Below are 22,764 nucleotides of genomic sequence, written 5' to 3' on the forward strand. Positions count from 1 at the left end.
CGCCCATTTCCCCCAACCCCCTGCTAAAAAAAAAAAAAAAAAGAAAGAAATAAAAAGAAAAATTTTGCCTGAGGCAGAGAGCACACATGGAAAATTTCAGCCCAAACAGTTGAAGTTTGGCAAAGGTGTATAAGCAACTGAAAACAAACTGAGAATGGAAAGTGTTATGCAACCTTAACAATAGGCGTCTACCGGCCCCGTCTACAATAAATGTGTCAAGACAGAGATTCCATCCTTGTCCTTTTCCCTACATAGCGTCTTTCTCCTTCCCAACAGCAGTCAGTGCAGACTGTCTGGCTGGAAGAAGCTTCTTACACTACTAGCCACAGCAAAGAAAGGTGACTGGGTGGCAGGAGCCAGCAGAGAGATGGGCATCTGCAGCTGGCCTCTGAGCCAGAAAGACAGCAGTCTGTGGAGGGGACTGCAGGAAGCAGTGTTAATGCAAAACTTCCCCTCAGCAGCCCTACAGTATCCCTGATTTCTCTAGTTAATCAGGTGCTGTAAGTGCTCTCAAAGATATCATCCCACTATGCAAATGACAAAGTATATGGGCTCAGTTTATCAATTACAGGGTAGCACAGGTCTCCCACTTGGTCAGATCTAAATCATCATCACATCCCTGTTCAATCTGGATGGCACATTTCAGTCAAAAAAGGAATGGACAATGAGAATGCACTTTCTGAAAAAGAAGGGAGAGGAGCTGGGGATGGGTAGAAACCCAGATAATTTGGAAAGTAAATCCTTCACTGCTTTAGGGATTAAAAAGCAGCATGAAGAGTTAATGGGATTCTCTTAGCTTCTGTAGGGATGCAAGGAAAAAAGCCTCTCATTGGAGGAGGGCAAGCAATGGATCTCTGACAATCCCAGAACCACTGCGCTGCCCACTCAGGAGATCTAATGTTTCCACAGAGGGACTCATAGGAGTTTTAAAAGCATCTATCTATGTCAGTGGTCTCCAAACTTTTTTGATCGCGCACCCCTATCAGTAAAAATTTTTTGAGCACACACCCCCAATATATGTATATTTATATAAATACAAATAGAAATAGAAGTTCTAATATTTTCTTCCCGTACCCCAATGGATCGTCTTGTGCACCCCCTGGGGTGCGTGCACCCCACTTTGGAGACAACTGATCTATGTCACTAAGATGCCTTGGGAAAATCTCTCTTGCTATTCCTACATGGCTGGGTTGCTCTTCTTCTGCAGCCCCATGAATAGATCTTTGCTGGATGGTGGGAATGATAAAACAGAGAACATAGTCCAAACATGCCATGAGGGATGAACTATTCTTTCATCCTCATGGGTGAAATCTCAAGGTGGAGGCACCTGGTGGATACTGCAGGAAGAAGTTTGCCCTTATGGCTACTTGTGCTGTAAAGGATGACCTGAGGACTTTCAAGCTATCAGTCCTGCATTTTCTACCACCTCTTGGCAACTTTCAGTGAAAGCCACAAAAGAGCTGTTTCTCTAAGGACCCATGCAGACAGAAGTGCCTCCTAGTGGAAAGAAGTTAAACTGGGGGATAGAGAGGGATGGGGCAGGGAATGTTAAATTGTGTTTAATACCAACAGCCAGGGGTCTGCTAGCAGCATAACTGCACTGGCGTGTTAGACTTGCAGTCACGCTGTCCTGTCCCTGCCACCAGGCAGTAAGTGATGCTGCTCTTGTGTGCAGGATGGACTGCCTCACGTGCCCAAACAGGGCCTGACGTCCTTGTTGTGAACTTGTCCAGATTGCAAGCCAGGAGGGAAGCAGCCAAAGATAAGGCCCAAGAGAACTCTGCATTTACGGGAAAGGCAGCATGATTCCCACTTGTGACATACCCTTTACAGCAAGTGACTTGTGCAAAGTAAGCCAGAAAAACACTGGGAGGAGAGGATCTCTTGGCAATGTAGCTTGCAGAAAAGGAGACAACAGCGCCAACTGGTTAAACCTTCCCTTTCTTGATGGCATGGCAGATGCATGTCTTAAAGCTGAAGTTCTCTTCATGCCATATCTGATGGCAAATACTGAATGGAGATACAGAAAAGGAAAGTTTTAGTGAATGGGTAAACATCACCATGCCTCTTTTGTGTCCAAAGGCAGCCTCCCTGCTTTCCAAACAGACATAGGCTTGGTACATTATAAAACGTTTTCTTCCATAGATAACCTCTCTCTCCCCAAGCATCATTATCTCATACATTATGATGCAAAAATGCCCTCTAAGAGCTTGACTGGAAAACTGTATGCAGCCCATGGTATGGAGAGATGCCGAAATACAAAGGTGCAACAATCTTGCTTTGGCCCAAGGTTCAGTTAAGCCACATATCACTCAGGATCTAATTCGCGTGACTTAGCTTTACCAGGCAGGTTTGTACCATAATGCTCAAGGGTCTCATTTGGCAGTTAGTTTCTTGTGAAGAAAACTGGCTTTTCCTAAATGACATTCCTGTCTGGATCCTAGTATTCATTGACATCTGAGGTTGACTCCATGGAGTGGATTGCAGTCTCCCTTGGGCTCCCTCAGGAATCCCTCACTGATCTCTCCTGTCTCTGAGCCCAGTAGTGCAGCTATACGGAGGATTACACACTCGCTTTGATTTCTCTTCAGTTCCACTCACTAGGAGGAAAATTTAGAAGCTCTGCAACCTCCTTTTCTCGTTCCTAGCCAGGTTCCCAGCTGAAGGGAAGGCTTCAAGTGGCTTCATTTTCTCAATTTTTTGCCCCATGTTCTATCCAGACCAGACTTACAAAAGGTTATTGCCCTTGTCACATGGCAAGGGTCAGTTTCCCTGACTCTTATGACTCAAGCGTCTGCTGTTACAACGACATTTAAAACCAAAATAAGCTCCAAATTTGGTTTAAGAATATCCATGCTTGGAACTCCACAGACCTACAGCAAACAGACGCACTTGGGAATTTAGCTGCAGTTGCCTTTTCTGTCACTGCCTCTGGCTAGAAACAAGCATTACTAGCAGCCTCTTCTTCTCAGCACATACCACATAGAGTAGAGGTTTCTGCTGTGGTAAAGATGCTGATGGACAGGAATACAGTTTGAGGGAAGTAGAGACATTTTTTACTGTCTGCTACCAACGCAGAGGCAGTTTAAGCAGCAGAGTACACAGCACACGTACGGAGACGACAGAAACCGTAGCCAGAGTGCTTTCTAGCAAATCAATAGCAACATTTAGTAACAGCGCCAGTGTCTGATCCCAGATTTACAAACCCTAAGGGAAAACTGTAGCCGAGAAATACAGAAACTTAGATAGTCTGAAAAGACTGAAGCAAGCTCACAACCAGGCTGGACTTCTACAGCAAGGCGTGGGCTGCTGGGAAGTGCTCCCAGTTATTAGGTTTCCAAGAAATGCAATTCTTGCACCTATAATTATAAGGAGAATACTACTAAGCCCGTTTTAGCGCATTGCATCAACAGAACTCAAAGCACTTTACAAAGGACTTCAGTATCATTAGCCCCATTTTATAGAGGGAGAAACTGAGGCACAGAAAGGAGAAATGATTTGTGCAGGGTCACCAAGCAGGCCAGTGACTGAGTGAAGAATAAAAGCAGACCTCCAAGCCCCAGTCCAATGCTCTATCCACTAGCCCACACTACATCTCCTACTTCTACATGCTTCTGAAATCTGGGCAGTATTAAGCAGTCCTCAGAGTCCCTGGTGATAGGTGTTCATGGAATGATCTGAGCACAGGGAGGGGAGGGGGGAAAATCAGTCAATACATTTCCCTACCTCCTTATCTTTGCCTCTGGTTCATGCCCACCTCCCCGGTCTTTATGCCCTGGATGGATGGGAAGGGTCTACTCCAAAATAACCTGGACAAACACCTGGCTGGGGTCATCTGACCCCAACACTCTTTCCTGCCCAGGGCAGGGGGTTGGACTCAATGATCCGTTGAGGTCCCTTCCAACCCTAAAATCTATGAAATCTATGAAAAGAGAGCCCTGATCTCCATTCCCAGAGGCCATCTTCACTAGAGAACCATGGAGTTTTAAAGCTAAAACATTTCTACTTAATACTGGGGAGAAAAATGAAGAAGCAGGGGAAAAAAATTCAGAACTGTATTAATGTTACAAAAATGAGTTTTGTTTTTAAAATAAACCTAGTGTAAACTGAAATCTTTGCTTTAAAAATCAGATTGTGCTGGATAGACTCTGCTTACTGTGCAAGTGTCCCTGGCTCTCCAGTTGAGTGATGGAAGATGAGAAGAAGGCATGCCATTATGGGATGAATGGCTGGGCTGGGCCAGGCTGCACCCTTGGAATCACTGTATCCTTATTTACTGCACCAGCTCTATGAATCCTGGAGCTGAGCCCATTAAGGCAGAAACATTCCCAACATTTGCTCAGAGCTAGTGTAGTCATGAGAGGATAGGGAACCTGGTAAAACATTAGGAGTGCATTTGCATTGGGGCAGATGGCAGGCAGAGGGGTGACAAAATATCCAGCACAAAGATGTCAGGCCAGGCCACAGGCATGAATTTTACTGACAACTCACAGCTCAGTGCCAAATGCCTGGACTGATCCCAAGCAGAGCAACCTCCTGTGAGGACAAGACTTGTTCTAAGTTGCTATTCATGCAAGGCCTGTAACTGGTTCAGAATCAAGATGGTCAGCCGCCATTCACATACATAAAGCTCCACCATTATTGGTGAGTTTGTACTGGGAGTGTTTGAGGGCACGAGTTTGTTTAGTATCCTTGGGTACCCACACATGAGTGCAGAGCCTGCGCCAACGTGCTGCAATTACAGCATGTTGGCACAGACTTGATTAATCGAGTCTGCTGGAGTGTGGTATTTACCATGCTCCAGGAGCCTCCCAAATCTCATGTGTTAGCGTCTCCTCATTTCAAAATGGTGGCGGAATGCTTGAACTAAAGCTTGTCGAATGCGCTTTAGGTCAAGCACCCCCACCATCATTTTGAAGCATGGGGGTGCCGATACATGAGATGCTGCGGCACTTTAATTACAGTGGCTGTCAGAGCCGCTCTGATTAAAGAGCCACCCCGCCACTTCTAGAGCACATGTAAAAGAAGTCCTTGTTATGATCCAGTGTCCCATGGGGGCAACATTCACAACTTTAATTCAGAGTTCTTAAGAAAATGTCCTTTGTGCAAAAAGGGGGTTTTGGCCAATGACAAACCAGAAGCAAAGCAATCAATTGCAAGCCCCATGAGGCAGATTCCAGTGCTGCTGGAAAGCCCTATCACCATGCCTCTCCTCTGTCCACTGCAGAACCAACAACAAAAAGAAGAAGAAACAGATGGTAGAGAGAGACAAAGGATAAAAGGTTGTAGGTAAGAAAAGAGAAACAGAATAAAAAATGGAGAGGGAAAAGAGAGGTTGAATTGTCTGGGTTAAAATGTGTCAGAGACATTCACTGTTGCAACTACAAGCACATCAACCATTCCTTTCCCACCCTTGGCTTCCACAATGTTTACAGGGCAGGAGTTGTTGTAGTTGAGATTCACTGTGTATTTTGTCACCCCTCTACCTAATATCTTCCTCCATACTATGAAAGTGAAAAAAGAAGAAAGAACAGCTTCTTACCCTTCAATGTGCTAGGTGTGGCTCCTGCTGCCTGTAGGCATGAAGGTGAATCTTTTGGACTACTAGTGGGGCCATAAACACACCCTGTGCCTCTGCAGGCTACTCCACACAGGCACTGGGAGCAGATACAACCCTTCCTCAACTCCCCTGCAACTCAAAGCCATCAACAGCTGAGGAGTCTGTAAACAGGACTGAGGATTGCTTGTGGAATCCAAATGGATTGCAACATCTTGAAGAATAACCATTGCTGTGCAATGTAATCATTCTTTCTTCTGTATGTATAGGTCAGTACGGATCTCACTGTAGGCCACTGACAAACCCAATCCCACACCCAGCTCCCCAGAGGGAGTGTTGTACAGTTGGAGCTGACCACCTGAATTAGGATCATAGCACTATTTTCCCAAACTTGTTATCTGCTTTTGCTGTTCCTTTAAGAACCTTCCTAGCTGCAAATGTCAATGAGTCCTGCAGAACTGTGGGGAACCTAGTCTGGCACAGGCATCTCCAGTGGGATCCACACTGACACACCATAGCAAACCTCAGTCCTCAGAAATCCTGAGTGCCCTCTGCTTCTGTTGGTTCCAGGATAAGACCACAGTGAATGGAAGACAGATGATGAAAAAAACCCCAGGCAAATGGGCAAGATGACAGGGGCCCAAGTGCATGAAAGATAACGGATGGGCTGCATGGAGAAATATTCCCATTGAGGACTCGGGGTGACTTCAGCAGTCAGAGTGGAACACGAGTCACAGGGAACAGTGAGCTAGCATTTTTTAACTGGTTTCCCTGCTGCTCACCTCTGAAACTGAAGAGGAGGTCTTAGATGTTTTTGTGATCTCCATGACTGGAAGGTTCCAGGAATGGCTCAAGCCCCAAACCCTGAGCACCCGCAGAAAATTTGCCTTAAAAATATTTAGTATATTGTATCATTTCCCCAGATCGCCTCTTGCCCACTGAAACCAGATGAAAAAAAGGGGATTTAAAAGTAACCAAGAAAAATGAGGATTATTTTCATTGCAATGTCTGCTTAGAAGCTTGTCCCGGTAAGGAACTGGGGGAAGATCCTCAGCTGCAGTAAACTGGCATATTGCCATTAAATCCATGGAACCTTGGCATATGCCTGCAAGGCAGTATGGTCCCCAGCATGCTAGGTGCTGTACACACACCAGAGGACCTGGCTCTCCATGTTTTTCCATCCACACATCTCCCAAGTCCCAACCTTGTGTTTCAACCATAAGCCAAGTCTTTCCCTGGAGTGACCCATGACTCTCTTTGCTGTGAGGGCAAAGAAAAAGAGGCTGGTTCCCCATCTGCAGTACTGAGGTCCTAGTTCCTTCCTCCCACCTGATATCTACCCTTCTGCAAAGACTGAAAAGCCTTTCCAGGTAGGGAATGTCTCTTGCTATGTATCTTCAGAGTACTGAGAGCTAAGGGGCCTGTACATGCTGCTGGCATACAAATAATGAGCATTTGGTTTCTCCCCAGATCTAAAGGATATGGAAACTAGATCTGGCTTCTGCTTGTTGCTTCTTTGCTGCAACACCCTTGTCACTGATGGTGCCAATACTACTACTGACAGGGTGTGTGAGGCCCCATCTGCGCAGAGCAATCAGCAGGAACAGGGCCTCACAAAAGCAACAGGAGCAAAAATAAACACTGGTTGGTATAGGTCCTATCTAAACAAAGGTCATTTCCCTTCCCAGACCATTTTCCCGTGGGGATGAATGGGATGGTATTTCTAAACTGACTCCTGGGAACCTGGCGAACATGTCCCTTCTCTGCTCCCACTGAAAGTCCAGACTTTGTTCTGAACTATCCAACTGCTGGCATTTCTCTTCAGTGCATTCACTCAGCTCTGACCACGGGACAGAAGGCTTCAAAAACCAAAGCCAATATAACTAGAGGACACTTAGGACCTGAATCAAGTCAGAGTCTTTCCATTTAGCTCAATGGGCTTTGGATTATGGTATGATTGCCTCCATCTATCCATAACAAAGCCCTGTGTTTTCTAAGTTTGGTGTACATCCTCAGTAACCTAGGGAGCACCCGTCTGGCAAGGCAAGGAAGAGAACAACAAGGAAGTGCACACAGTATAACAATGGTGCCACCACAGCTTTTGCAAAAGCCTGCCCAATTCCCTAAAAAAACCCCCAAAACAACAAAAAACGGTCCCACTTGCCTCTCTCCCCATTCATCAAAAGACCTATGCCAGTGGCTGACACCGCAGGACACTGCCTGTAATCTAGCTCCTGCCATGGGCTGCACCCCCCTGTAATCAGCAGACGCTGCAAAGAGAATAGATATAAGAAGACAGGCACCAGGAACCTGGGGATGATTCTTTTGCAGCTGTGGCTAGAGCACACTGCTTATTCCTTGAGTTGCTGCCAGCCAGGTCCAGTCTGTTTGTGAAGTGGATCCAGCCCATGGGCTATAGGTTGCTAACCCTTGACCTAAGTGGTACTTAAGTGGGACATCATTGGTGCCCCAGCCTTGGATGCCAATCTGCTGCACAAGGTCTAATTTAACCCTGTCACCCACACAGAGCTCCTGACAGCATGGCACACCGCCTCACCTCTCCCTGTGCTAATGCCAGGACTGGAGCAGGGAGTTGTGTCTTCAGATGCTGGTTTGCTTTTGAATTTCAGCCCATTCCATTTCGCACCCCAACTGTGTCCATGTGCTTGGAGCGCCTTAATCTAGAGACCTCTTTCACTCTGATCATGAGGTCACAGGAAAGTAGGGCTGGAAAGAACCTCATAATGTTAGGAAGCTTGTCGGGGAGGCCCTAAGAGACCACAACCCAAAGGGGAGGGGAGTTCGGTATGAGTGGTCGCTCCTCAAGGGAGCAATCCTGGATGCACAAGCAAAGTCTATTCCATCAAGGAGGAAAGGCAGCAAATGGGAAAGCAGCCCCCCTGGCTCTGCAGGGAACTAGCGGACCTCCTGCATCTAAAAAGAAAGACCTACAAAGGATGGAGGACTGGATCCACTTCCAAGGAAGAATATTCTGCACTGGTCTGGACCTGCAGGGAGCAAACCAGGAAAGCCAAGGCTGCGACTGAACTCCAACTAGCTACAAGTATCAAGGACAATAAAAAGTCCTTTTTTAGATATGTGGGGAACCAGAGGAAAAGCAAGGGTAACATTAGACCCCTGCTAAATCAGATGGGACAACTGACAACCGATGCCCAGGAAAAAGCCAACTTGGTAAATGGGTACTTTGCATTGGTTTTTCACCAGTCCTAAAAGGACACCCCTGCCCATTATGGGACAGGAAGGCCTGGGTGACGGTGATTCCTTGCCCTCCATCAATGCTGACCTTGTGAAGGAACACCTTGACAGGCTGGATATCTTCAAGTCAGCCGGCCCTGACAGTTTACACCCCAAGGTACTTAAGGAGCTGGCTAGCATCATAGCTCAGCCCCTGGCACAATCTTTGAGAACTCCTGGTGCTCTGCTGAAGTGCCCAAAGATTGGAAGAAGGCTGATGTGGTATCTATCATCAAGAAAGGGAGGAAAGTGGATCCGGCAAACTATAGGCCCATCAGCCTGACCTCTATCCCGGGGAAGGTCTTAGAAAAGATTATCAAAGAGACCATTCTTAACAGACTGGCCGACAGCAATATCCCGAGGGATAGCCAGCATGGGTTTGTTGCAGGTAGGTCTTGCTTGACCAATCTTGTATCCTTTTACGACCAGGTGACCTATCACCTGGACAAGGGAGAAGAGATTGATGTCATATATCTTTACTTTAAAAAAGCCTTCAGTCTGGTATCCCATGATCACCTCTTAGCAAAACTGGCCAACTGCAGCCTCGGCTTCACCACGATCCACTGGCTGGGGAATTGGCTCTGTGGTCAAACCCAGAGGGTGGTGGTTGACGAAAGTCAATTGGCGTGGTGCACTGTGACCAGTGGGGTCCCCCAAGGCTCTATCCTTGGGCCAACACTATTCAACATCTTCATTAATGATGTGGACATTGGTATCAGAAGTGGACTGGCCAAGTTCGCCAATGATACTAAACTCTGGGGTAAAGCGTCCACACCTGAGGACAGGAGGGAGATCCAGGCTGACCTTGACAGGCTCAGGAAATGGGCAAACGAGAACCTGATGGTGTTTAACACTGAAAAATGAAAGATTCTCCACCTTGGGAGGAAAATTTGCAGCATATTTATAGGCTCAGCAGTGTTACACTGGCTAGCACTATGGAAGAAAGTCTTGGGGGTCATTACTGACCACAAGATGAACACGAGCCTTCAATGTGATACTGCAGCTAGTAAAGCAAACAAAATGCTGGCTTACATCCATAGATGCTTCTTAAGCAAATCCTAGGACGTCATTCTCCCGTTGTACTTGGCTTTGGCAAGGCCGCAGCTGGAGTACTGCGTCCAGTTTTGGGCTCCACAATTCAAGAAAGATGTGGAGAAGCTTGAGAGAGTGCAGAGGAGAGCCACACACATGATCAGAGGTCAGGAAAACAGACCTTATGACGAGAGACTGAGAGCTATGGGACTCTTTAGCCTGGAAAACTGCAGGCTCACGGGTGATCTGGTGGCCGCCTGTAAGTTTATAAGGGATAAACTTACAGGCTCACCAGGATCTGGGGGAACGTCTGTTCACCAAAGAGCTCCAAGGGGTGACAAGGCCAAATGGTCACAAACTCCTCCATAACCATTTCAGACTGGAAGAGCTTCTTTACTGTCCAAGCCCCCAAAGCCTGGAATAGATTGCTGCCAGAGGTGGTTCAAGCACCTACTTAGAATGCCTTCAAGAGATATTTGGATGTTTACCTTGCTGGGACCCCAGCTGCTTCCTGCCCTTGGGGCAGGGGGCTGGACTCGATGATCTTCCGAGGTCCCTTCCAGCCCTAATGTCTATGAATGTCATCTAGTCCAAGCCCCTGCTCAAAGAAGGGTCATCACCAACTAAACAATCCCAGCCAAGTCCAAACTGCTCTTGAAAACTTCCAAGAATGGAGACTCCAGAGTTTCTCTACGTAGCCTGTTCCAATGGTTGACCATCCTCATAATCAGAAATTTCCTCCTAATTCCAACCTCAATTTACCCTGCTGCAGCTTGAAGCCATTACTTTCAGTCTGTCCCCTGCAACTAGAAAGAGAAGCCCATCTCCATCCTCCCTATAACTGCCTTTCAGATATTTGAATACTATTTTCAAATTTACCCTCAGTCTTTTCTTCTCCAGACTAAACAACCTACATCTTTCAGCCTTTCCTCATAAGTCTTGCCTCCTAGGTCCCTAGTCATTTTTGTTGCTCTCTGCTGGACTCCTTCCAACTGTTCACATCCTTCTTGGAGTGTGGAGCCCAAAACCGAACATAGTACTCCAGGTGAGGCATCATCAGGGCTGAACAGAGTGGAAGAACCACTTCCCTTGATTTGCAAGTGAAATTCCTGTTAATACAGCCTAGTATGCTGTTGGCATTTTTCTGCAACAAGAGCATGCTGCTGGCTCATATTCGGTTTATTGTCTACTGTAACCCTCAGGTCCTTCTCTGCAGTACTGCAGCCTAGCCATTCATTCCTCAGTCTGTATTTGTACTGCAATTACTCTGTCCCAAGTGCAGGACTTTGCTCTTTTCCTTGTTGAATCTGACCTGATTGATTGTGGACCATTTTGTCCAGCCTATCAGGTCATTTTGGATCCAAACCCTACTCTCTGGAGTATCTCAAACTCTACCCAACTTGTTGTAGTCTGCACATTTGCTAAGCATGCACTCAACTCCATCATCCAACTTGTTCCTGAAGTTATTAAACAATACCAGAACCAGGACAAACCTTTGAGGAACCCCATATGATAGCTCCTTCCAACTAGACCTTGAGCCACTGATGACTACTCACTGAGAATGATGATCCAACCAGTTACGTATCCACCTTACAGTACTTTCTTTAAAGCACTGATGCATAACTCCTTGCTGAAGCTGCTGATTTACAGAAGCAATCTGGGCACAAACTCTGACCTGCCTGTAGCACAGCAAGCATTCTCCAGGCTGCTGCAGAAATGTGTATCATTTCAAGCAGTGATTACATTTGCAACTCTCAATCTGTTGATAGATGAGTCACAAACGGGAGGATAAAAGGTGATTTTCTTCCAATAAATTATTCATTTCCAATCATTTGCTAATGACAGATTTTGCTTGTTATCTTGTTACTTAGATGATTCTTCCCTCACCATCAGCTGAGAACACCTCAATCAAATTCATCTGCCTGGCTATCCTAGGAGGTAGGGAATTATCAGTAGCTCCATTTTGCTGTGGTGACACAGGGGCATAGAGGTTAAGAGACTTTCCCAAGATCACAAAGGGGGCCTGTGGCAAATCTGGGGGCTGAAACTAGATGTCCTGACTCCTGCTTCAGTATCTGAACACCCAAATTCTCAATTTGGGATGAACAGGTGCGAGGTGCCCCTTGCACAATATGAAAGGGGCAGGGTAACTGCAAGGCAAGGGAGCCCTGGATGGAAGGAAGTGGGATTCTAGAGTGATTAAAACACGGAAAGTAGAATTTCAGTATGCACATGGTTAAGATCTCCTGCCTTAACCTAAGAAACCCCCTCCCCTTCCAGAGAACAGTGAAAGAAGACTCTGGGAGTGTAGCAGGAGCACAGAGGCCTCCCTGTTTTCTGTATCCCAGCTCTTCTCTTTACCACATTTATTTCTCACAAATTTACTTTCTCAGGGCCTGATCCTAATCGACTTGCAGAAGCAGAAATTCTCTGCAAAGCCAATGAGAGCCAGGCACTGAGGCTCGGGCCCTCCTGAATATTAGCAATTGGCAACCCTGAGCTGTGTCGCACACTCGAGCAGACCACAAGTGCAGTGTCAAAGTCCAATTCCATACGGCTAATTCAATAAGTCACAGATACCATTACTTCATAAGGCAGAGAGACTCCAAAGTTATTAGGGGAATTGGGAGGGGGGTGGAGGAGTTGAAATGGAGAAGGCAGGGAGACAGGGAGGGTGGAGAGGGGGAGCTAAGACAAGCAGCAGAACAAAACATCCCATAAATCATGAGGAGCTGCTGAAATACCAGAACAAATGACCCCATAGCTTGGCCATTGTTCCTGAGTGATGGCTTAAAGCGCTCCCAGTCAAGACAAAGTGCCTCCAGTTTTATTTTAACAATAAGCCTGCCCCATCCAGACCAGGCCTTGCACTGCTCAGCACAACCAGCAGCCCACAGATTCTGGGGAGTGGCTGAGTGGTTCATGAAGAATGCCTGTGTTTTTGCAGTCGCCCAAGAGATTTGGACACACTATTCCCTTCACTAAATGGGATCTGGGTGTTCAAATCTCTTAGCTTGCATCAGAAATCTCGTGTGTCACAAATACGTGCATGTCTCAGACACAAACATGGATATGCCCTGCCCTCATTTTAGTGGAAATGATCAATGGCCATTTCCCCCCTCTTGTTATTTCTTCCTTCTCTTTGGCTAGGACCATGTCAGAAGCTTCAAAATCAAGGGTGCACAAGTCCCCTCTTAGCAAACCTTGTGTAAATCAGGAGCAAATCCTCTGGAGCCAAAAGAATAAAGCTGACAGGAGAATGAGGTCCAATATTTTTCTTTATCAGTGTTGCTCTTCTCTGTCTGGCAAACAGGCCTCTTTCATTCTTGGCTTCAAAAGAGACTGCTGGTCATTGACTTTTTTGGTTCCCTGCAGAGATTGTGAGTGAAATCCTCTCTGTCAAGTGAAGAATCAGACTGAAAGACTGTGAGACCTAAGATTACTGAAATGGAAATAACTTAGGCCATCTCATTTACCATTCCAGGAAACAATTCTCAAATTTTGAGAGTCAAAAAATAACTAAACACAGAGCCCATCAACTCACCTCATCCCACCATCCTTTTCAGCTGTAGAGGATTGTGGGATTTGGCCTCTAGGATTCTAGATGTGGGGGTTGGAGTAGGTGACCTCCTGAGATCCCTTCCAACCCTAATTTTCTACGATTCTGTGATGTAAAAGCAGGATGGGGGGAGCGCTGGTTGGGGCATAGTTGTGCATGAGTTTAACTCCACACTTCATGAACCCCCCACCAATCCTCTTTGAATGCTGGCCGTGCTCAACCCAGCACAGAGGTACAGTTCTGAGGTGCTACTGTGCTAACAGACAACATTTAAAATCAAAGGAAAACTGTTACTTCAGTCCAAAATTGAAACAATGTTGTAAAAGCATTCCCTTAACAGCTTTGTGCTTTCTACAACAAGTCTGAAGTGAGGGGCTGATCTACCTGACAATAATGATGTAACTGTATGCTTCCAATACAGTACTTTCTATGAATGACTGCAGCGCTGTATAAGGAACCTGACTGGGTCTGGTGGTGCTGGGGAGATTCAGTGCCCCAGCTGGAGCACTGGAAGCACACACCAGAACTCAAAAGGCTCTACAGAGGAGAGAGGGAACACAAATAGCCATTAGAGCCTCCTTTTAGGTCCCATCCACACCACAGTGGGCAAGGTTGACTTTACTTGCTAGGAGACTGGCACGCTGGTTGGCACCAGCCCTGTTCCAGCTGCTCCACTCAGCTGAGGGCACATTCAGCAAGTCTACCTGAACTCTATCCTTGGGCAAACCAAGGAGAAGCTTGCTGCACCTCTTCCAGCAAAGGTTTGTCTTTACACAGGGTTAGGCACTGTCTAAGCCTCAATAAGCCATAGCACAGAGGTTTTCTTATTATTATCTTCATTTTAAATTGAGGGGAACTGAGCAATTAAAGGCACTGCCAAGGGTCAAATAGCAAGTCACTGCTCTGCCAGGAACGGAGCCCAAATCTCCTGGCAACTAGCCCTGTGCTTCTAACCACTAGACAACCTTCTCTTGCCAGTGTTGCTTTAACTGCTTGCAACTAGCAGCCAAACTGCAGAGCAGAGATAACAAATGGGAAGTGTGGAATGTACTCTGTTTTTATTGAAAGAGTTCAGGAATCAGCTCCTCTCACGATACACTGTGGTGAGGCTGCCCGACGTGAAGAACGCAAGGAAGGAGCAGAGAATGCAGGGAGTGATTACAAACAAGCCAATATATAATGGGAAGGGAAGAGAGAGGGGAAATATGCAGAACAGCCAGAGGTAAAGCAGCACAAAGGGAAAATGAGAGAGAAGGGGAAAAGAAAGAGAAGGAAGCACACAAAACAAAGACTAAAGAATGACAGAATCAGGGACAAGGCAGAAGGGAGGAATGGGAGGGAAGGAAACGAGTGTATGAAGAATAAGTCAAAGCATGTTAAAAGACTTAAATTCCCTAGGAACGCTCTAGGGCAATGGAAATTGGGAAAAGGTAAAGGGAGCTGTTGTCAGCAGTCTGCTATGGGTAAGAAAGATGATGTAAAGTAGAGAACTGAGCGATCATTTCTCAGCAGGCAAGAAACTAAACATGACCTGTCCAAAGCGGAAAGACAAGGGTGTGTAAGGAGATTTCTGCTTTACCCTAGAGATATCAGGAAAGTCAAAGTCATTGGTTTTACTGGAGAATTCATTTGAGGTCTCAGATATAGGTTGTCAGCATTCCCAGTCCTGACATGAATAGAAGAATGTCCTCAATCTTTAACAAAGACCGTCTTTTCCCCCAATGTTGCTTAGACATTCAAGTTAAATAGGTGTTAAACAAACCAACAGAAAGCAGAAAGTCTGACTGCAAATCCTTTCCTCTCTTAAGTGCCCATTTTTCATTCTTTTGGAAATTGTGATGTCTTAATCCTACCACTTCTCCAGCTACCCATACAGTCTTCCAGCAGAACAGGTTAGACAAGACCTAAATGTCTAGCATTAGAAAAAAAGAGAGAAAGAATTATTTTTAAAAATCTCCTTTTACCCTTCTTTATAGAATCTACCAAGCAGCCACACATATAACCCACTCACTGCATTAGCCCTCCCCATGTTCATCGATCCAACAACCAGTCTGGCTATGCAGGCTCTGAGGCATTCAGCAGAGGGATCTGCCAGGGGCAAGATAGCAGACTAGAAGGTTCAATGGTCTGAGGTGATGTGGCATATTCATAGGCCCCTAACAGTAGGGACTTTGTGGGGCCAGCTTTAAAAAAAAATTGCTTAAGAAACTCTAATAATGAAGTATTTATTTCAGTAAACAACATATGAATGAAATAAGTGTTTTCTCAATATTTTACTCCTACCTTCCCCACTCCCCACCCCTTTTTTTTTCTTTTTTTCACAAGTGGAACTTACCAGGGTTGGTGGAGCTGCTGCTAAACTCAGGAGCAACATTTTGCTTCACTCACATTTCAGAGTAGGTGTGAGCTCTCTAAATACAGTTCTCTAAATAGGAGCAATGACTGTTTTTGCTTCACACCTGATGGATGCAGGACTGGCAGCTCAGGCAAGCTGGGTGCTGCGCCCTTCTGGGATGGTGAATGGTTGTATGATTTTGATACACAGCTTGAAGACATTCAGGGTCTGATTTTCAGATTGTTAAATAACTGCATTTCCTCTTCAGTTATGAGGGTTCAATACCTTTGCAAATCACGCCCTAAGTGCATTAGCTTGGGCACCCAAAATTAATGGGCACTTCAACATATTTTGGCCATGGCCTGTCTGTGCCTTACTTTCTCCCCATCTGGAAAGTGGGATGATAATACTTCCCCACCTAAGAGAGTCCTGTAGGTTTAATGAGTGAATTCATGTTGAAGAGCTTGAAGTATTTAGATAGGAGATCTCAATTCTGAAGCAGTAGCATTAATAATAATAATCTGCTCTACTGAAATCATCTCTCTGGACCTTGGATACGCAGCTTTTTACACAGTAAAAACATTGAAACTGCTGAGTTTATTGTTATGAACAGCAATTGTACTTGAAAAGTTTGATGGTGGGATGGTGAGTCCCTTTACTGAAGTTTAGTTTCCAGGCCACTTACAAAACCTCATAAAATATCATCCTTTGTTATTGTTGCAGTGACATCACTGTACAAGGTAGTACACAAACATAAATAAGACAGACAACTTGTTTGAAAAAATACTTGCAGTATATGCTAAATTATACCACAGGGATAATCCAAAAACTCTGTAGGAATTAAATGTTTAATAGGGACCTGCAAATTGAAAAATGGGTCAGTGTCTTTTTATGCTAGACAAAGATGTTTAGTTTATTATTTCTAGAAAACTGGGGCTTTTTGTTGTTGTTTTGTACATAAGAAATTCAGGTCTCGTCTCATTTGGAAAATTCTCTGATAACTGGAGGACTGTTGAAGTCCAGACATAAGAAGAGAGGGGAAATTGAGTGACTAGAAAGGAAAGCAACTTTAAGTCCAATTGTTTAAGGTTTCATTAATACCTATTTAGCTTTGATGCCTAATTAACATCATGAATAAAGGATGCCTTTGTGAAGGATTCAACAGCATCTCACTTCCAGGTAAGGTGTTACAGCTTACAATAAGTGTCCCTGAGATCTCCAGAAGAAGCAAACATCTGTAATTTCTAAAGAAATGTTTGTAGTTCTGGCCATCTTTATCCATGTAAGGAACTAAAAGAAAGGGAACAATTTTTCAAAAATCCTTTGCTGAGAGGACTGAACTATGGTCTAATGCCAAACCTGCCTCCTCAAATCTTACAAACAAAGATAAATTATTTCTTCCTCAACCAGGGGCTGCAGGATCAGAATAAAGCTGATGGCTTAACTCAAGACAGAGCACTGTTGTGTGCTGGTCCCTCTGAGTCACACCCACATAACAGCACTTTGCAACTTTCGAGCACTTTACACACAAAAATCCCAAAAGCACCTCCTAAAGTTAGGCAATTTCATTGCCCCTGTTATAGGAAGGGAATAAGACACTGAGATGTTCAAAGCAAGTCAATGCCAGAGCAAGGAACAGATCCTAAGTATCTAGACCCCCCAGGCCCTGTGCTCCTACCAAAAGGAAGCCTCCTGTAATGGCAGGCATCTCCAGTTGAGGTATGGCTGGCTGGTGTGTCACCTGGGGCAGTGATTTCAAGGTGGCTGCTAGAAGAGGATGGGTGGGAGCTAGATGTGGAATGAAGGGAGGGGCGGGAGCAATGGGCAAAGCACCCTGCAGGTGCTTCAGTTCCTTGCCCTACCCTTGAACACTCACCAAAGGGGGAACACAAAGGGGATCAGAAGCTTCTCAAGGTCAGACACAGGCCTCATGGCTTCTTTCAGCCTCTGCCAGAGCTACATCCAGCAGGACAGGGGCTGCATGCCCTTGCCTTGAAACAGCATTCAGGGAGTTGGTTTATTCAGCTAGAACTTATAATGGTCTTAATGGAAAGAGCAGGTGATGCTGCAGCCGTCCACCAGAGCCTCCCAGAGCATGCTCACTGCTCAGGCAGGAGAGAAAGTCACAGACTAACAGGGCAGGCTAGCACATACAGTGCTGGCTCCAGACCCTGAAGAGGTACCCAGTCTACTAGCACCCAGAGAGGCCTCACTCCAATGCTGCAATGTGGGGGATGTTTCCTTCTATGCCTTTAACCCCAGAGTTCCCACTCTTCCCAGCCCCAGTGGGGTTGGGAGGTGTCTTCGTTTTGTATCTTTAACCTCCACATGATCATCTTCATCCTGTCTTCAGAAGGAACTTTCTCTGCTCTGAACCTCTTAATCTGAAGTTCCCCCCGTTTCACACATCTGGTAGGGCCTGTCTGGGGGAATCCCCTCTGCTTCACCAGCTGGAAAGGTAAGCAAGGGTCCCTGCTGCTCTACACACTGGAAGGTCTCATTGAGGATTCAATGAGCATCTCTTTACTTCATACACTTAAGACAATGGAAGGACCTTTGCTCTCTGTCCCATGGTAACTCACTCTTAGCCCTGGGAGACAGTGGCTGCTCCCTAATTCCTAAATACTGTCTGGGCCTTACAGCATTGCCAGTGCACTCTGTATCACCAGAGGGAAGAAGTGCAATTGGGAATCACATCACTGAAACAACTCTCTCTCCAGACTTGTGGATATTACTTGGAACTAGCAGGCAGCTCAGCTCTGCAGGAGCATCACCAGAAAGCTCAGGGATAGAGTCCCAAGCTCCCTTCCTTTCAGCCCTGCCTTGCAGCTCTTACCATTCAATGCTCAGAGACCTGGGACGGAAGGCGGCCAGCTCAGCCGAAACATACTCAGCTTTCCTCCTCTTCTCCTGCTTCTGCTTAACTGATAAGCGGTGGGCAAACTTAGAGAAACTGCTCTCAGACCTGGGGAGGGGGAAAGGAGAGGCATTAACTTTACTGCACATCTCAATGACAAGCAGCAGGTTCAGAGGGAAGCCAAGGGATGCTCACAGCAGACAAGGGCCAAGCAGCAGCAGGCCTTCAGGGACAGCAGCAGGAAGCTCAGAGAGAGCAGTATAAAGCAGCAACAGTTCTAGCATTTTTCTAAGACAAATTCTCTCCATGGCATCTATATGGCCCTGCAGAAATCCTGCACAGATATGACAGATGGGCTGCCTGTGATAGAGTCCTCAAGCCCCAATCACTGACCAAAGCATAGTGTTAGCTAGGCTGAAAGAGCTATTAGAAGAAAGCACACCTCTTTGCAGTGACTGAAGTTCCATGGTTTTAATTCCCATCTTGTCATGTTTTACATGATGTATCTGTAACCCCAAGAACAAAGCATTCCAGCTTGTCATCAGATCTAGCTTCCCACTTGACTGAAACACTGAACTGGACCATTTCCATGATGGTGAAAGTGACCCCAGAATAGAGGGGCAAGGAGCTGCTCTGGGGCTCCTATCAGGACTGCCTGCCTCATGGCTCAGCAAAAGTGGTCCAAGCAAATGTTGACAGGGAGAAATGGGGTGGGGGAGCTTGTATGAAGTCCTGTCCCAAACAAGTTCCCATTCAGAAAAGGCCCAAAGACCTGATGGGTTCCCACGCTGGGGTTTGAAACCCTATTGCAGCTTTCATTTCGAAGCCTGCTACAGAGATAAATCAACCCAGGAGGCATTTGAGAATAGAAAACAGAATGCAAGCATTAGTAAGCAAGTTCAGATTTTGGGCCTATTAATAGTGACCACGTCTCATGCTTGCATAGAGAACAGCAGAGTGGATCTGCATCCAACAGCTTCTGAGAGCCTCCCCCACCAGCTGCAACTGCATCCTCTCTTCTTTATTACAACACAGCTCATAGAAAACTCTGATACCAAGATACCATTGCACTGCCTCAGCTTTATCATACTCTCTGGGAACCGCCAGTACCAACATGTGACTGCTTCTCCCTGCTTTATTACCACCCACAGGAAAGCCCAGCTGAGGCAACTCCTGTAGCCCCTGTGCTGAATTACAGCCCCCAGGAGCCACCAACACTAAGGCATGACTCCTCTCTCAATCAAAAGGTTGCTGCTGCAGCACTGTTACTGCTGCCAACTCATGTGGGAGCAGAGAAGAATATAAGGAGATGGGCATGCAGGGAGAGAGGAGAATGAGTGAAAACCCACTGAATCTCCCTCTGAGTTGCAGCTCATGTTCTGTTTGCTTCAATGGTGCCACTGGACCACTGCCTACAAGGACAGAAGCCAGAAAAGCAGGGGAGGGAGATGGCACGGGAGGGTGGGCTGGTGCTGCTCAATGACCACTTCGACTGGGAAATTCAGGACCAGCTCCCACAGGAGTCCTAATGAGCCTGCCTCAGCTGCTGCTGGTAGTTAGCAGCAATCCAGGCCATTTCCACTCTTGTTCTGTTCTGAATCTGCTCCAAGAATGGGACCATGCCTGTGTGGCATCCCCCGCCTCATCTGATCGATAGGTCTGGAGTCTCTCCTGTTGACCTTCTGCCTAAGACTTGAGCTCTTCCTCCCCTTCTTGTCTGTTGGCCCCAAAGGGGGTGCAATCTACTCCCACCTGCACAAACTCAGGTACTGCTAACACACTCTGTACAACCATCTTCCACAAGTATAACAAAAAGCAATGCTCAAGGACAGCAGGGCTTGATGTGTGTAAAGGAAGGTAGAAACTGCCTGGCATGAGCGACTGGTACCTCCCAAGTCTAGATCACCAAGCCAGTGGTGGCACTTCCGGTGGCACTTCCGGTTTAGCAGCTGGGTTTCCGGGGGGGCACAGTCGATCTCGGGGAGTGCACGTGCACCCCCTACACATCACCAATGCTGCCCCATAGAACCTTTACTGTAGGCCAAGGAAGTACGTGCCGGAAAAGAACCTGCATGGATTTTCAACCCTGGATTCACTCCACAGCGTTGATGGTTAATGGCTCCCCACCAACCACCTCTTTATTTGTAACTTGCATGATAAAGTTACAAGCTGCAGATGAGTTATGAAGTTATTGAGAACCACACAAGGACATTTTACTGTCATTAAAATACAAGCATGCTTTAAAACCCTCAAGTGTGCTATTACTATTATTACTTATGCTACAGCAATGTACAGAGGCATGGTCTGAGATTAGGATCTCACTGTAGACAATATTGTGCATACACATAATAAAATAGTCCTGACCTCAAAGAGTTTGAAAAGACATGAAGGAAACAGCAACACTTGGGAAGTAAAATGACTTGCCTGAGGTTGTTGTGAAGGTCAGTGGCAGAGCTGGGAGCTAACAGCAGTGCCCTATCTTCTAGACCAGGGATTGGCAATCTAGGGCTTGTGACAGTGATCATCTTTGGCTCATTAAGCCAGAGTTTCTATGATGTTTCAGTAGCAGGGGGCATTGCCTAGGTGATGGGGAAGCAGCAGTCTTGGTAGCTGCACTGGGGGGGCCATTGCTGGGTCTGAGGCTGAGCTGGGTCTTTTTGGCTCATTGCTCCTAAAATACTTCCACCCCCTGCTCCAGACCATACTAGTTCTCCATGTACCAACCAAATCACCTTTCCTCCTGCCTACAAGTAATACTGCCTACCATTAAAAGTTAATGTCCTGAACAAGCTCTTATCAGTTCTCTCTGTACCTTTTCAGTAGAGTCTGCCTAAGAGAGTGAGAGGTGGAAATCAAGACTAATGTGGGAAAAAAAAGACAGGTGGCAACTCTAGCTGCAAAGACGCTTCACCTTACCAATCTGACTCGTGTGAATGAGTCCCACTTCCACATATGTGCACAGCAGGGAGAAGAATGCCAAGCTGCTCATCTGGCACCCATGCCATTTTATGTGTATATGTTTTTAGAAGTTAATACATCTCTCGCTCAGCTTCAGGTGACCCAAATATCTCAGAGAAGGTATTTTTCAGAAACACAATCTCTCTGTCTGTCCTTAAAATAATGAAACAAGCCACAAACAGCTAGCCATTTTCCCTGATATATTTTAAACACAGGCATCTTCAATTCATTAACTCTGCTTATTGATTTATTTCTTAACTTGTGAATTGCTGCTGCTTGGGATAGGATGGAGACAGTTATTTGGAGGGGGAACCTGTCTCTGAATGATCACCCCTAAGAAAAATATGAGACGATCCAGGGTCATTCATTACATTAAAACAAACTCATTTGCTTTGATGTAAATGAGGGGGATTGTCTTGAAAGGTGTTGGAGGGATATATTTTTCTGTCTTTCACTGGTGAAGAAAATGTGGGCAGGGAAGGCAGTAGGTTAGGAACAATTTAAGCATCTCATTAAAGTCCATCTCCTAGAGCCCACTACACAAACACTACTCCTGCCATTAAAGTCTCTCCTTTGATTCCATGTCAAAGCTCATACTGTAATGAATAATATTTCAATTAACTGACGCTCAGTAAGCTGATCTCTCATCTCCAAGGAAGTTTCTGCATTAGATTAGATGGGAAAGAGAGAATTAGCCTGGCTTTGTAGAACTCAAGGCTCTCCAGTGCTGGCCCCCAGAACCTAGCCACTTGGGGCCAGTTTGAGACTTGGTGTAAGAGGGTTCCAACTGCTTTAACTTGACGGGGCAGCATCATTCTTTGGTCCACAGCTGTGCTATTCTCAAAGTGACAGCATAATGTCCAAGAGGGATATGGCATAGCTGGAGCACCTAACCTTCATCACCTGCACTCACTTGCTCCAGGACAGCTCTCAGCTTGTACCAGGTGGGGCTCTGCTTCCATTCAGTTCAGTCAGGCAAGAGGCTGAGCCTCCTGGGAAGTACAGAGCATGTAAAGTACTCACTGGAGGTAAGAGAAGGGGAGGACCTTCAGAACCCAGAAACGTGCAACTACTGAGAGGATCGGGCCCACAGAGGTAGGAAAGACTCCTCTGGCTACCTACCCCAGTTCCTTGTCAGCTGCACTGTTTTGGTCGCTTGTGCTGTCTGGCTTCTTACACCTCAGCCAATGGGTCATTCCTCATGGGAAGTT

General features: G+C 46.1%; 1 protein-coding gene across 6 annotated transcripts in view; it reads right to left on the reverse strand.

Moving 5' to 3' along the window:
- The window catches only part of LOC109290847 (ankyrin repeat and fibronectin type-III domain-containing protein 1-like), a 680,006-nt gene that overhangs the window by 79,033 nt on the left and 578,209 nt on the right, over nt 1-22,764 (reverse strand). For 5 of the 6 annotated variants that reach the window (XM_019507654.1, XM_019507655.1, XM_019507657.1 and 2 more), the window contains one exon: nt 18,575-18,703. The exons of the other annotated variant lie outside the window; for it this stretch is intronic. In XM_019507654.1, coding sequence (XP_019363199.1) covers nt 18,575-18,703 — 129 coding nt within the window. The remainder of the gene's footprint in view (nt 1-18,574; nt 18,704-22,764) is intronic. 6 annotated transcript variants of the gene reach the window in all.

This window comes from Gavialis gangeticus, unplaced genomic scaffold (assembly GCF_001723915.1).
Source record: "Gavialis gangeticus isolate Ggan-Ray unplaced genomic scaffold, GavGan_comp1, whole genome shotgun sequence".
In the NCBI taxonomy this organism is placed as follows: Eukaryota; Metazoa; Chordata; order Crocodylia; family Gavialidae; genus Gavialis; species Gavialis gangeticus.